The 15407-nt window shown below is 36.1% G+C and overlaps 2 protein-coding genes across 3 annotated transcripts in view; both read left to right on the top strand.

Annotated features, from left to right (window-relative positions):
• The window catches only part of LOC140152802 (equilibrative nucleoside transporter 1-like), a 97677-nt gene that overhangs the window by 70990 nt on the left and 11280 nt on the right, over nucleotides 1–15407 (top strand). Inside the window, exons 3-9 of one of the 2 annotated variants that reach the window (XM_072175300.1) lie at nucleotides 3517–3598; nucleotides 4471–4628; nucleotides 5487–5581; nucleotides 8911–8961; nucleotides 10278–10412; nucleotides 11366–11494; nucleotides 15269–15322. In XM_072175300.1, the coding sequence (XP_072031401.1) occupies nucleotides 3517–3598; nucleotides 4471–4628; nucleotides 5487–5581; nucleotides 8911–8961; nucleotides 10278–10412; nucleotides 11366–11494; nucleotides 15269–15322 (704 nt within the window). The remainder of the gene's footprint in view (nucleotides 1–3516; nucleotides 3599–4470; nucleotides 4629–5486; nucleotides 5582–8910; nucleotides 8962–10277; nucleotides 10413–11365; nucleotides 11495–15268; nucleotides 15323–15407) is intronic. The other variant, XM_072175301.1, reaches the window with a different exon arrangement.
• The window catches only part of LOC140152801 (probable methylmalonate-semialdehyde/malonate-semialdehyde dehydrogenase [acylating], mitochondrial), an 80802-nt gene continuing 73391 nt past the window's right edge, over nucleotides 7997–15407 (top strand). The window contains exon 1 of the mRNA XM_072175299.1: nucleotides 7997–8001. The gene's annotated coding sequence lies outside the window, so the exon portion shown is untranslated. The remainder of the gene's footprint in view (nucleotides 8002–15407) is intronic.

Raw genomic sequence — 15407 nt, 5'->3', positions numbered from 1 at the left:
TTAGATTCCTAAAATCTTCAAGAGAGATTTATGTTATGTAGGTTATTTGATTCATTTTTTGTCTCGCCTGAACTTTGTTCAGGATGGGACTTAGTAATCACTATTTCTGTCTGTCTGTGTGTGTGGATGTATGTATGTATGTATGTATGTATGTGTGTCCGTCCGGAGCTGTATCTGGGGAACCGTAAGACTTACTGGGACGCTACTTAAGCGGACAAGGGTATCAAGTTTGCTCCGTAACCGTATGTTTTCGGGGAAAAATATGCAAATTAACATAGCTAATTTGCATAATTTATCTGAAAAATCAGCGCAAATTGATAGCGGAGTTTGTGGACAGACTCTCAAGATCCGTCGGGCGCATGGTAACGAAACCTGGTGTCAGCTATGATACACATCTGCGCATTTAGTTGTTAATTTGCATAATTTATGCGGAACGATTCTACAAATATGGTTGGAAATCTGAAGAAATCCGCCTTGTGGAGCTGTATCTGGGGGATTCGTAAGAGCGCTAAGCCCTATGATGATGAAACCGTGGTAGGGGGTAGTATGACCAGAGGATCTCAACCCGATTCGATTTTCAGCGCAAAATATGGTAATTAAGTACCTAATTTGCATAATTTATGCATAAAATGCAAAAACCTATTTTCTCGGAGACTAGAGGTCATACGTTCTTCAAACTTGGTGGGTGGGTGCATCTTCACCCCAGACAGAACAAGTTTGTATTGGTTAGTGCGTCAAGGTCACCCAAGGTCATCCTGGGGTCATCTGAGGTCAAATGACTAAAAACTGTCGTATGGGCACGATGCTTGGTGGGTACGGTCAATATAATGTGGTAGGGGGTAGTATGACGAGAGGATGCACATTAGTACCCCCCCCCCCCCATGTGGCCCCTCCCACACACTCAAAGTTGGGGGGGGTCAAAAATTTTATATTGCGCATTACATATATCAATTTCGGTCATGTAGGCCAAGTCATTAGGCCAAAAAAAGACTTTGAAGAATGTCTCTCATGTACAAAAGTATAGGAAACTGAAAATTTAAAAGCACCTTTTTAGGGTGAAGGAAGCATTTATTCAAAAAAATGTCTGAAACGGGTTTTTTATGTCAAAAATGTCTCTGTTGGGGTGCTACATCGAGTCAAATGTTCACTAGCACCCCCCATGTGGCCCCCTCCCACACACTCGAAGTTGGGGGGTCATCCGAGTCAAATTACTAAAACTGTCGTATGGGCATGAAACTTGGTGGTTACAATCAACATTTAGAGTAAAATGTTAGGAAGATTCTTTTGGGGTCATCCGAGGTCACCCAGGGGTCATCTAAGGTCAAATTACTAAAACTGTCGTATGGGCATGAAACTTGGTGGGTACAATCTACATTTAGAGTCAAATGTTCAGAAGATTATTTGGGGTCATCCGAGGTCACCCAGGGGTCATCTGAGGTCAAAATACTAAAACTGTCGTATGGGCATGAAACTTGGTGGGTACAGTCAACATTTAGAGTAAAATGTTAGGAAGATTATTTCGGGGTCATCCGAGGTCACCCAGGGGTCATCTGAGGTCAAATTACTAAAACTGTCGTATGGGCATGAAACTTGGTGGGTACAGTCAACATTTGGAGTAAAATTTTCAGAAGGTTATTTCGGGTTCATCCGAGGTCACCCAAGGGTCATCTGAGGTCAAATTACTAAAAACTGTCATATGGGCATGAAACTTGGTGGGTACAGTGAACATTTAGAGTCAAAGTTTGGAAGGTAATTTGGGGCCATCCAAGGTCACACAGGGGTCATCTGAGGTCACATTACTAAAACTGCCATATGGGCATGAAACTTGGTGGGTACAGTCAACATTTAGAGTCAAAGTTTCAGAAGGTAATTTAGGGGTCATCCAAGGTCACCCAGGGGTCATCTGAGGTCAAATTACTAAAAACTGCCGTACGGGCATGACACTTAGTGGTTACAGTCAACATTAAGAGTCAAATTTTTGGAAGGGCATTTCGGGGTCACCCAGGGGTCATCTGAGGTCAAATTACTAAGAACTGTCGTATGGGCATGAAACTTGGTGGGTACAGTCAACATTAAGAGTCATGTTTTTTGGAAAGTCATTTCAGGGTCATCCAAGGTCACTCAGGGGTCATCTGAGGTCACATTACTAAAAACTGTCGTATGGGCATGACACTAAGTGGTCACTGTCAACATTAAGAGTCAAATTTTTGGAAGGGCTTTTCAGGGTCACCCAGGGGTCATCTGAGGTCAAATTACTAAAAACTGTTGTATGGGCATGAAACTTGGTGGGTACAGTCAACATTTAGAGCCAATTTTTGGAAGGTCATTTTGGGATCATCAAAGCTCAATCAAGCTCAAATTGAACAGGCAAATCGCCATGGGTTGTTGCAGGTTCATTTACTTCTACCAAAAGTAATCGTAAAAGCAGGCGATCGCGAAAGCAGGCGAGACTCGTGGTTCGAGAACCGCCTTGTCTGTAATTCTAATCAATTGACCAAAGGAAAGATCTTTGATTTCGTAATGCTAAAATTCACACAGAACTATCAGTATCATACCCACTTGATGAATATGAAATTATTTAATGTCATATTTTCCAATTTTTTGTTTTTGCCCTTTATTGAAGCTCCTTAATTTCACATATCCCATTTTTGGCCAAAGTGAATTGGATACTTTGATCGGGTCAAGTCACATAGTTTTTCTTTCACTTTTTTCCCATTTTTGACCATAGTGAATTGGATCAAGTTACAAACTTTTTCTTTCACTTTTTTTCCCCCATAACTTTTCAGGTATATAGAACTAAGTCAACTTGTGAACACTTTTTCCTCTCAGACAATTTAATAGAATTACAGAAAATAAATCAAATAAATACATTTATACTACAGATAACATTTTGTAGGTCAGAGGATGTATGTGACACAATTATGTCCAATTTGACAAAGCATTTTATGATTTCAATAAATGCTGGAGCAATTTAACTTCGGTTTTGTGAAATTAGATTTGTGACCTATTTTAACATTTTAACACATTAGTATTTTGTTTTTGAAGTATCATAAATTGATTAACCCCATATGAAAATAGAATAAACTGGGACACTGTCATTTAGACAAATCAGACATTTTACAATAGAAAATAAATGAAATAAATACATAGGACAGATAACATTTTGTAGGTCAGAGGATTTATTTGACACAATTATGTCCAATTTAACAATGCATTTTATGATTTCAATAAATGTGGAGCTATTAATTTGATATTGTGAAATTGGGTTTGTAACCTACTAAACATTTTTTGCTTTTGAAGATCATATTAATTGATCTGACTCACTCTTTCTCCATCTCTCTCACCACTCACATATCTCACCGCACGCACACATACCCCAACACACACCCCTACTCCCTCATTCAACCTTTTCTAAAATCAGGGAGATAATCCAGTTTTTCATATCCAAATGTATGTTAATACAAATTAAATTTTAAGCATTCCTTTTTTGTTTTGTTTCTCTCTCGAATTTTACAGATACTGGAAAGTGTACTTAATATTTTACACATTTGGTATGTGTTCAGTCTTACCATGGAATATGTTTATTACAGCTGATACGGTAAGTACTTGTATTTTCTGTCATTTTCACAACCATTTAGCATTAATACCATGATATTATCAGTTATGTTTTGAATAAGCATGGCATACTTTCATATATATTACAGAAGTAATTCTCACCATTAACTACATTTGCTCAAACTTGGTTGAAAGTAAGAGCAAGACATACCAACTTGATATGAGGAAGTAAATAAATACATCACAGGACAAGGTCGATTATAAAACCAAGTACAATATTCAGCCGAATATGTTCCTCTTCTTTTCAGTGTGCATGTACAACTAAATTGCATCAAATATCCAAATCAAATTACCATCTAAACTGCCAGGCTTAAGATTATAATGATTTTGACTTCATATACTCTTTCAAAAATATTTCTTTGCATGAATTTCCAATTTTGACTTTCATTTCATTTTAATAAACACCCCCTCAAAAATGAATGTCGTGAGCACCCAAGGCATTAATTTGATTGAATATGGTACATAATTGAAATTAAATGGGTTAAGTAACAAATACAAGCATTGAAAAAGGTAACATTAATTACACTTTTCAACCTAATTATGACCCCTACATAAGTACCCCCTGAAGACATTTGCAACTTGTGCCTGTCAAAGTGCCTTCTTTTTTGTCAAATATCCTACATTGAAGCCAGCATAATAAAAAAGCTTATATAATTGTTTATTAAGACCCGGTTTTGTTGGATTACTATATCTAAATCTTAATATATATTTAGTACAATTGCTGGTAGCGATGTCTGATTGCTTGTTTTCTACACCAACCATGCTCATTCTTTCCTGGAAACTTTGAGGATTTCTTGTTATAATTTCATGCAATGAAGAAATACTTTGATGTAATGTTTGTTTTCTTGTCACCAGTATTTTGACCATAAGCTGAGGAATGTAACAGTCCAATTTGAGCCCGAATCAGATGATGATAAAACCCAATTGCAAACCATGTATGAAAGTTACTTCTCTGTAGCAGCACAAGTACCCAATGTACTTATACAAATTGTTAATACAGGACTAAAACATAAGTAAGTAGCGCAACTTCTATTGTGTTTTCAAAGTCATATTCTCAAAACCTTTTAAGACCTGTTTTCAAAGTCATAACCTCAAAAATATATATATTTAGTACGGGAATCTAAACATTCACACAATCAGAACCTTGATAATATATCATCAATTGTAGCAAATCATTGTAGCTTCTTAATTTTATCAAATTTCTTTGTGTGCTGGAAGCTTTTTTGTTAGGGCTCATATTGAAATTCCCTTACACAGGAAGGTGTGCACCATCCTGCAGCTTTCCTGTGCTAGCCTTCTTTTGTTAAAATCCTGTGTGATTATAACACTGCAATTAGCCACTTAAATTAGGAGCGCGCTTTCCTGGGTTGTGCGATGAGCTGATTAGTTCAACAATCAATAAAATTGCCAGTCTTTGATAAACTTTTATTATAATCCTTGTCACCAGACCACTTCAAAAGGCAGGGTGTATCACTGATGCATATAATCCATCCGTTTTATGACCAAGCTTTCCTGAGGCGGGTGCTTAGCGAGGGGAATCCTGCCTTCTTTCTGTGTGAAAGCGTGGTAGGGTATTTCAATATGAGCCCTTATTGTTTTGCGTGTTTTGTTTTTGTTCTTTTGTGTGTCAGTGTGTATGTAATCATCCTAGAACACAGACAGTTGTCTTACATTCCAACTGGGGACATTAAGTGGAACCAGGGACCATCCCCAGTTCCCTAGTAAGTGCAATGGCTGCAAGCAACCTAAAAAATGCATTTGAGAGTTTGTCCCCTAGTAATTGGTGATATAAAAGTCAGACCTTGGTCAATAGGTTATTGCTCGATACTACAAGATGTACTAATTTCTTATATCTGTCATTTTCATTACAGAGTCACTCTACAAGTGAGAATGTTAACATCATTAAGTGGTATGTTAATATTGTTTATAGCAACAACAGTCCTTACACAAATTCATACTGATGACTGTAAGTACCTTACAACTGTTTCTATATTTGACTAAAACATTTGTAGTTAATAAGACCTTGGATATGACAGAGTTTGCTGTGATGAGGTGATTCACTCACCTGTGGTCCTGTGACCGCATATGTCACCTCATCTATACAGTTTACCCACCCCCATAGCCAGGATTTTCCAAATGCAGACTTTTTAAAGAAAAATCTTCATTCTGGCCAAAAGCAGACATTTACCGCATCTACAATTGATTTCTGGTGTCTATATTTTAGATAAATTTAACAGAAATTCATGATTGGGGGTTAAAATGTTGACATCTTTGGCCCAATTTTGCTATTTTTAACAGACAAAATCCAACCTTTTGCCAATTTATGAGGGGTACCATATTTGTACTTTTTGAATGAGCACTTGCATTTGTGATATAAAACCATATTGCTAAATGATGAACCTCTTTAAAGGTGAACCTCATTGAAAATAAAGTTATATATCAATGAAAAGCTTATGATGTCAGGATACTAAAAATAATTTTTTCCGATTTTTTGGATGGCCAATAAAGCTGAAAAATTAAAAAAATGAATGAATTTTGGTCTTTTTTATTTTTCCTAAAAAGCACCCAAATCAATCGTCTATGACCTTGGGAATGCTCGTGGACGTAAGCTCAGGGTTCGTGAGTCACGTGATCCTACTCGAAACACGTAAACAAGACTTGCTTCCTGTACTTTGCAAGCTGCCCGGCAAGTCTGATTTTCACAATAAACATGATAAAGCTTGAAATTAGAGGAATCTTCAAGTTGCTGGTTCCTTCTATATATATTAGAAATAATAGAATTATTGTCAACACATAAATTTTCCGTAAATTTTTGACAAAATCAGTCATAACTGGCTGGGTAAAACTGGGTATTGAGTTTGAATTTCGCGCTGGGATCAATCCCATGCGCAAATGCTTCCTGCTACCGAAAGTACCGTTCATGTCATGGACTGAATCAGGGACTGAATAAACATGATCGAATAACAAATTAAATACTTGTTTGTGACATTCCCTATTCTTGATTCATTTTAAAATATCTGATTTAAAAAAATATCGTCTTGCAGTAATCAAAAAATTAGTAAAGAACCGTCGATTTCGTCAAATCCAGCCCATACAAAGGTTTTCATATTTAGCGCATTGCGGTAATACATTCTTTCCACACAATCACGATTGAAAGAAACAGATACTCGGGCAGATACTTTATGATAAAATAAATACAATTTAGGCTTAGTAGACCGTTATTAAATGGAAATCTGAATAAAATTAAAACATTGTCACTTGTGTCACGATTCTTTAATGATAGTACAATCAGTGTACGGTACTGAAAAAGTGAAACATTCATGTTTTATGGATTACCGAACACGATGCGTAAATTGCTGAAGAAATGGCAGGGACGGATATGCACAAACACAGCGACTCGCCGTGGCTTCGTCCGCCGGCAGCACTTGCGTTGTGTGTTCCATATATCTGTGGTTTCATGGGGTGTTTCAGCAGATTTGATCAATCGTTCCCTTATATTTGGAACATTTACAGGACTAAATTTTGCTGATGAAGTAGCAATAAGTTGGAAATATCAGAATGTGAATATCAAATCGGTCATTTTGTCTGCAAGTAAGTACAGTACAGTCACGGATACTGAACACTCGGCGTAGTGAGACTCAGTCAGTCACTGAGCTCATCCCGTATGTATCTATATACAAGTTCGTCTATCATACATGACCGCCATGACCGGTTGTAAAGCTAAGAAATAATTAAAAATCCTGTACATGTACCTTATTCTATTCCTTCATTTTCCTTTAATAAGTTCATCTCAACTTGGTGTGACGATCTGAACTGGTATCACTAGCAGTTGTTTTTTGCAATCTGTTTTCATTCGGCGAATCTTCGCTCTTCGTGCTTTACTGTAATATTCCCTATGCATATCCTGGATGGCTTGGCCTATCCCAAATCACCCGCCAGCACTTTTCCCATTTTAAATCCCCACACTTTATTCAGGAACTTCATTCTTGATTTGATCATGATATTTCCTTCATGTAATTCTTATTTTATTGAAGATATTTTTCATGTAAAGTTGACAACGACTGAATTGGCCCGATGCATGCCACAGTAATACACGGACATTGTGTTTACAATCAAACCCGGAAGTAACTGTGTGTCCCTGGGCTGACGTCATCAACGAAAGCGCCCAATTGGAACAATTTCGTTTTGTAATTTAGGGGGGGTGCCAATATCCAATCTTTGCATGGAGATTATGTCTAGCCTGGTACGCTATGCAAATAAAAAATATTCTTTTCTGCTTCCTGACATCATAAGCTTTCCATTGATATATAACTTTATTTTCAATGAGGTTCACCTTTAAGGAATGGATCCATATCTTACAAATCATTGTAGCTTATGACACATTGCAACTGTTGTAAAATGTGCCCCTGGTTTTGCGCAATTGAGTATGTACTGTATTCAACCTAATAAATGCCCCTGCCTTAAAAAGCACTTCCTACAGATTGCTTTAAGTGCCCCTCCCCTATAGCTAAAATAATAATTTCTTGATCATGAGAGTATGAATGTACGGTGTGCACTGCGTAATGTCGCAAGTTTAGTGGAATGACACAATAGCGCGATCGATTGTGCACGCACAGGAAATGCAGCGCTACCCAAAGCGTGTGTGGTAGGCGTTGTACGCTGACGCAAATGTCATTGCATGCCTATTGAGCTCTCATGATCAAGAAACTATTATTTTAGCTATAATAAGCACCCCTGCTACATTTTTCAAGTAGCAACTGTATAAACATCCACTTTTCAATACACCTGTACAACTAAATTCTGCAAAATGTGTTGACATAATTACCATCTAAACATTTACCAATATATTTTTTAAACTCCTGATTTTGACTCCCCCACCATTGTAAGCCCATAGTGCAGGCCTTGAAATAAGCCAGAATTTCTAAGAACAATGTCAGGCCCTTCATCTGACATTTTTTTGGGCCCTCACAAATTTTTGCTTGCCCAAATATAAAATCCACATCAACATTATTTAGAAGGGTATAATACTCCAGGCCTGAAATAAAGCAGAATTTCTAAGGGTTAGTCAAACCCTTGCTCTTGAATTTTTTTGGTCCCTTACAAATTTTTTAGGGCCATGGACCATTTTAGGGCCATATTTCAAGCCTTGAAACCACAGGTTGCTAATTAAATTAGTTCAACTAGGGTATTGTCATAAAATGAGTTGTTTTAATTTCTCATTCTGCACAATGATGTTCTTGTATTTGAAGCTGTACTTATTCATTACAATGTATTTTTTTGTTCTTACATTTGCAGGGCAGTCAATATTTTTCTATGTTACACTTATCAGTATTGTACTTATTAATTGTAAGTATCAAGTTTTTTGCAATCACAATTATTTATAACTGTCTTTAACCCTAACCCTACCCATGGTTTTTCTGCTATTGGAAGGGAAAGAAGAAACGAAAAAGGAGAGAAGGTTAAGAAAGAATTCACTTGGTAACCCCGGGATTCGAACCCGGGACCCCTCGCATGCCATGCACACGATCACGGACATATAGCTACCGAGGTTAGGCTGCCCTGGGCAGCAATTCCCTGGGTATAAATTACTTAGGCTGATTGCGTCATCAAGTCATGTGGAATGAATGCATGCAGAATGGTTTTTAATAGTGAGCTTTAGTGAGACTCAGTTGGGTTAGGGTTAAGGAGGCCTAAATCTAGGAAAAACATGTCAATTAACCCTAACCCTACCCATGGTTTTTCTGCTATCAGAAGGGAAAGAAGAAACGAAAAAGGGGAGAAGGTGAAGAAAGAAGTCACTTGGTACCCCCGGGATTTGAACCCGGGACCCCTCCCATGCCACGCACACAATCACCGACATGTAGCTACCGAGGTTAGGCTGCCCCGGGCAGCAATCCCCTGGGTATAAATTACTTAGGCTGATTGCGTCATCAAGTCACATGGAATGCATGCACGCAGAGTGGTTTTTAATAGTGCGCTTTAGTGAGACTCAGTTGGGTTAGGGTTAATGTGAGTTATTCCTATGAACTTGGCTTAACTAAGTTGCTTTATTGCATATATAATTTAATTCAATTTGACCCATCATATGAGGCCCAAGTTTCTTGTTATTTCTAAACTGGCCTCAAAAAGAAACTTATAATTTTTCACAAGGTCATATCTTAAAATCCTCTCCATAAAAATGAACAAAAATTGTACACAGGATTACTTCAATACTCTACTCTAAACACATGTCAGTAACCAAGCAATTGTCCAAGTGACACAACAGCAAAATGCACTGACATGGAACACCTTTCTGGACCAAAATTCACATCCCAACCGATTTCTTTTGTTGGGTTCCAATTATTCACCTGTGAATGTGGTCCCGGAAGCTGTTCTGTGTCAGTGCATTTTACTGTTGTGTCAGTTGGACAACTGATTGGTTACTGACATGTGTTTAGAGTAGAGTATTGAAGTTATCCTGTGTGTAATTTTTGTTCATATACAGGCGAATAATTGGAACCCAACAAAAGAAATCGGTTGGGATGTGAATTTTGGTCCAGGAAGGTGTTCCATGTAGTAAAATGAGCCTCCTTGTTTTAATAAGATATTAGTGGCTTTAAACAGAGGTGTGTTTTACATGAATATGTAACTGTAGATGATTTGTGTATTTCTTTATTTCACAGGTTGTGGAGCACTCTTTCAGGGTAGTATATTTGGTCTTGCTGGTGTGTTACCTAAAAAATATACTCAGGCTATAATGGCTGGTCAAGGGCTAGGAGGAATACTGCCGGCTCTTATTAGTATAATCAGTATTGCTGGTAAGTATTCAATATCATTTTTCATATTTTATGTGGTGTCATTTTACATACAAGCTCCATCCCATCCCATATGTTAGTTTAAAGGGGCATGGTCAGATTTTGTCATATTGCGCTTTGTTCTTCACATTGAGGCCTGTACCAAAATAATCTCAATTCTCAAGTTTTGAGCTAAATTGCACCAGTGATTTTGATATTAGAAGCAAAGACTTGTTTCACATCCCATCATGGGGAATTGATTTTTCCTTCATGACCTCTAAACATAACATATTTCAGGCCTAAAGTGTCACTGGGATTATGAGAAAAATATGAGCTTTCTTCTGATGCCCAAATCTCCATTAAAGGGGGGTGAGGCTGTCAATCTGGTTACACCCTTTTATAGAAGTGTGGCCTGACTTTTCATGTTCTGTTTTCTATCTAAGATTAAGGCTTGCCATTAAAACAATACATTTCCAGAATTTTGAGTTCTGTTGCTCTAGCGGTTTTGATATGAGAAGCATACTATAGCAGACTTTTTTGTGAAATTGGAAAAAAGAATGTCCAGAAATCAAACCCAAATTCTCAGGTTTGCAAAACTTATTCATTTCTTTGTTCCTTTGTTTTCTTGTAATTCAATTGTTTCTTCAACTTTAGTTGCAATTGATGAGGATAATTTTAGCCAAAAGTTATTTTTACAAATTTGATTTAAAAACAACATGAAACATTACATGTTATGCTTGAAGTCAATGATTTTATGCAATGTCATGTAAGTTTTTACATTTTAAAAGTTTTAGCTACAGTGGGCAGTGGACCCTACCAATTCTAGCATCTAATGTTAATGTCAGTGCTAGATCCTACTACTCAAACTCAAAGAACAGGTGTAATTTAGTGAATTAATCCATGAAGTGACCAGTATTTTGTAATAAATATCTCATAATCAACCAAATCCTTTTCCCTTTCTTTTTCTTCTGTTTTAGCATTTAAGGACCCAAATTGGAGTGGCTTTGTGTACTTCTTATGTGCGGTTATAGCTATTGTTATTACTGTAGTAGCTTATGTAATCTTGCCGAGGCTGGAATTTGCAAGTTACTATCTCAACAAACAAAGTAAGAGTACAGTCTTAAATAAGTTATCAAATGAATCTTGAGTTAAAGTATGCATACTTTGAATCTTGTGGATTTGGTGTAGCATAATATAATAACTATTGTATGCAGTTATTCACATATTATGGGGCCATTTTCATGATCAAGGTGTCGGCTGCATTCTCATTCTTACAATCAAATGTTAACATCATGTCCTGGCATGAAATTCATCATGCAGTGGCTGCAGCAGATGGCGACAGGAAGGGTATGGGGCATCTCACTCATTCTTTTACTCCCCTTGGCACTTTTGATCAGTTGAATTAAGGGATTGTTGCCACCATTACACCTTGGAAAAATTTCCTGATGTCGCAAAACGAGAATCACATCATTTGTTATGCGTTCAATCAATTAAGACTCAATGGTTTTGTTTATTTTCAACATATCAAGAAAGACAAACCTTCTATGTTGCTGGATACAACAGATCTGTAGCTAAAGGAGTTTTAATTTTAATATATTTATCAATTTCTTTTTCATATTTTCAAATATGCTCCACAATATCTTGCAATTATTGTGGTATTTTAGGTCTCTGAACCCTGTTGCTAAGTAGCTAAAATATAATTAATTGAAAAGAAATAAATATAGATAAGTTGACCTATAGTGTCATATTATGTTTACATGCAGAGGCCTTATTTGGCAGCCCACATAAAATCTTTTCGAAACCTAACTTCTTCTTCTTGGTTGAGTTGTTAGAGACAGATAATTATAAACTGCATTTCACCAACTTTTGGGTCTTGGTTGTGGTTATATGGTGCGTGTCTCAATCTAATTGTTCTGCTTAGTTGCATTGGTGAGCTGGTTCTTGAAATTGTCTTACTTGACAAAGTTTTATAAAATTTTTGGTATTATTTGCATTGAAACTACATTTATTGCAAAAAATACAAAGTTCTTCTTCCATGTAAACTGTAGCATCTTTTGCCCAGCAGTTTTTATATCAAATCAACAGAGGATGTATAAAAATATATGTAAATCATATGTCAACTCATCAATAATGAAAGTGGGAAAACATTAGATTCAAAGGTTTAAAAACTGTTTGTATTACAAAAATGTTTTCAATGTAACATCAAAACCGTAATTAAACACCTAATACTAGTGTGCCTGACATTTGATGGTTCTACTGTTTTTGTCAGATAAGAAGGGCACTTGTTTACATTTTGAGAGCGTGCAGAGCGTAAACAATCTGAGCAAGGGATTGCTGTTCTTCTCTGAAATCCAGTGTGAGCACAGCATGGTTACTGAAATAGTGAAATACCTATTAAATCAATATTGTTAGTTTTTACTATCAGATATGTCCCTTTTGAATTTGAGCTGAAAAAATTGAGGTAAACAAAGAAAATCACTTTAATTTCAGCACCTATGTCGCCAATGCGTGTCACTCCATTGATCGTGACTGAAGATCCCATAACCCATGTATATACAGCGTTATGAACATTGTGTATGCTTTTAAGGCAGCTGTGTACTCTCAGATATGCATGTAGTAAAAGTGCCATAACTTTGTAATTATTCACGCAAGACATATAAAAGTATACATTTTTATAAAGGCAATACATCAATGAATCTTAATATTAATACAGATTTGGTGTAAAAACAACAATTATGAAAAAAATCACAAAAAAGTGTGTTTTTGGCAATTTTTGTTCGGTACATCATAACAAAAAAACACTCTTTCCAAAAATTTTCGTTTTGTTTTTTTCTTAATCTTGAGACACCATTCCAAAAACGTTTTTTTTAGTTTTTTAATATTGGCCTTCTTTTTTGAGATATTGACCATATAAGGCATCAAAATGAACTTTTAAAATTCACAAACGCCTATTTGCACAAAATGATGCCTAAAATCGGAAATAGACCAAAATATAAAAAATGAGAAAACCGTTTCTTAAGTCGATCATGATTTTTATGATGAGCATAATTGCTTACCTATAGATGCTGTATTTATTGAGTTATCGTGTACCTAAATCGTCATTTTACCAAGAAAATGAACATTGAAATAAAGGCCATTGAAGTTTAAAGTGGTCACATTTTGCACTTTGATCGAAGCTCACAGGAGAATGCGACAGTTCTCATTTTTCTTCCTTACATTACGTGAACATCGGGTAAATCCACAGCCCCTTGAGAAGTTTAGGCGAAATCTATTCATATCTTGATGTTTAAATCCGGGGAAAGAACTTGAAAAAAATCACATTTTATCAGCTAAAACTAGGTTTTTATGAAATCAGTGCTTCCGTGGCGCTTCCATAAGATGCGCCGCGCATGCAGATAAGCGTTGCGTATCTGTGCGTTAACAAATTGCGCGTCTACAAAACGCGATGCGTTTTTGCGCGCGTATACCCCGATGGTACAACAAAGATTTTCTTTCCTTATAAATTGCGGAAACAGTGAAATAGTGAAATAAAATCCATAAAATAGAGCAGTTGGAGTTAACAAATCTGGATTTTCTTTCCTTGTATTTATAAAAAACATAACAAAGTAAATACATTTCAAAAAAGCTCAATTTCGCGAAAGAAACAATGTCTAGAGTACACAGCCGCGTTAAGTAATATTTCGATTGTATGAATTAAATGACTTAGTCAGAAATACAGGCACCAAATATTTGATTTTTGCAGGTATGAACAGTTTATTCAAGTACATTACAATCTTGTAAAAATCAGCAGTTTAAAAAAATTAAGGGCATCCTCCTCAGCAAATCTTGCAATATTGGTTTAACACTCATTTTCCTGATCATCTCATCTTGAATCTTGTTACCATTGACTTTTGTCATTTCAATAGTGAGTGAAGTCAATCGTGAAATAGGGGAAAACGGTGAGAATTATATTAATAGCTTAGTGGTTTCTTAGAAGAAAAATAATATAATTTCAAAATTCATCTGTAGACTTAATTGCTTAATTCAGTTACAAAAAGCTAGAAATAAAGAAACTAGTTTGCTTTGACGTCACCTGTCAATCAAAGTCAGAGATGGTTTGTTTATGATATATATGTGATGATTGAAATTTCTGAATGCAGTGGAAAAATAGAGTTCCTATGGTTAGTTTTTCACCTTCAAACATGCAAACCATCTCAAAAGTTAGGTCATAATATTAAGAAATTTCTTTTTGCTGAAGGCACCATGCCAACAATGCCTAGAAAAGTTGCTTTTTGCCTTGTAAAAGTACAGACCACAAGAAAATATACAGCCTATTCACTTTTAATTAGACAATACTTGTGCTTTGTATGCTGAGAATTTTTATGCGCCCTTTTATCGGCTACTAACCAATTACGAGCCATGGGGAGTTTAATTGACAGAAATTTAACACTCAGATATGTCTCTTTTCCATGGTTGAATTTAAAACAACCCACATGGCAAATAAGCACATTTGTGGTTTACTACTATGTAACTGTTGGTTGAGAGTTTTAAGACAATTCTTTCAATAAATATGTTAATTTTTTGTGGAAAACAGTGCGATTTTGAGATTTTTTTTTTTAATTTAAAAAAAGAAGGGGGAAAAAAGGAAAAATTAAATAAAGGCCTGATATTTTGTAACTTTAGGACAACACAGCCATTTTTATGCTTAATATCTCAAGCTAGCATCCTTAATTGCAATACCTGAATAATTGTGTGCCACATTATTGTCATAATTATGCATGAAATAAACTAGGATGAAACATCCCAATACATCCTTATAAAAAATGTCTACAATTGCCGCTAATTCATGTCATTGCACTGCCTACTAACCTTGTTATTTTTGCCAATATGTTTGCATCTAGACATACACTTAGGACTAGACTTTGATTATGATACTTGGTTTAGCAATAGTCAAGGTGAGGCTAATATCATGCCTGTGTGTGTGCACATCAAATCACATTCTTTGTAACCACAATGTGTTCAGACAAAATTTTCAATTCT

The sequence above is a fragment of the Amphiura filiformis genome, chromosome 5 (assembly GCF_039555335.1).
Source record: "Amphiura filiformis chromosome 5, Afil_fr2py, whole genome shotgun sequence".
Taxonomy (NCBI): domain Eukaryota; kingdom Metazoa; phylum Echinodermata; class Ophiuroidea; order Amphilepidida; family Amphiuridae; genus Amphiura; species Amphiura filiformis.
The sequence above is the reverse complement of the archived record's forward strand: the minus strand, read 5'-3'. Positions and strand labels throughout refer to the sequence as shown.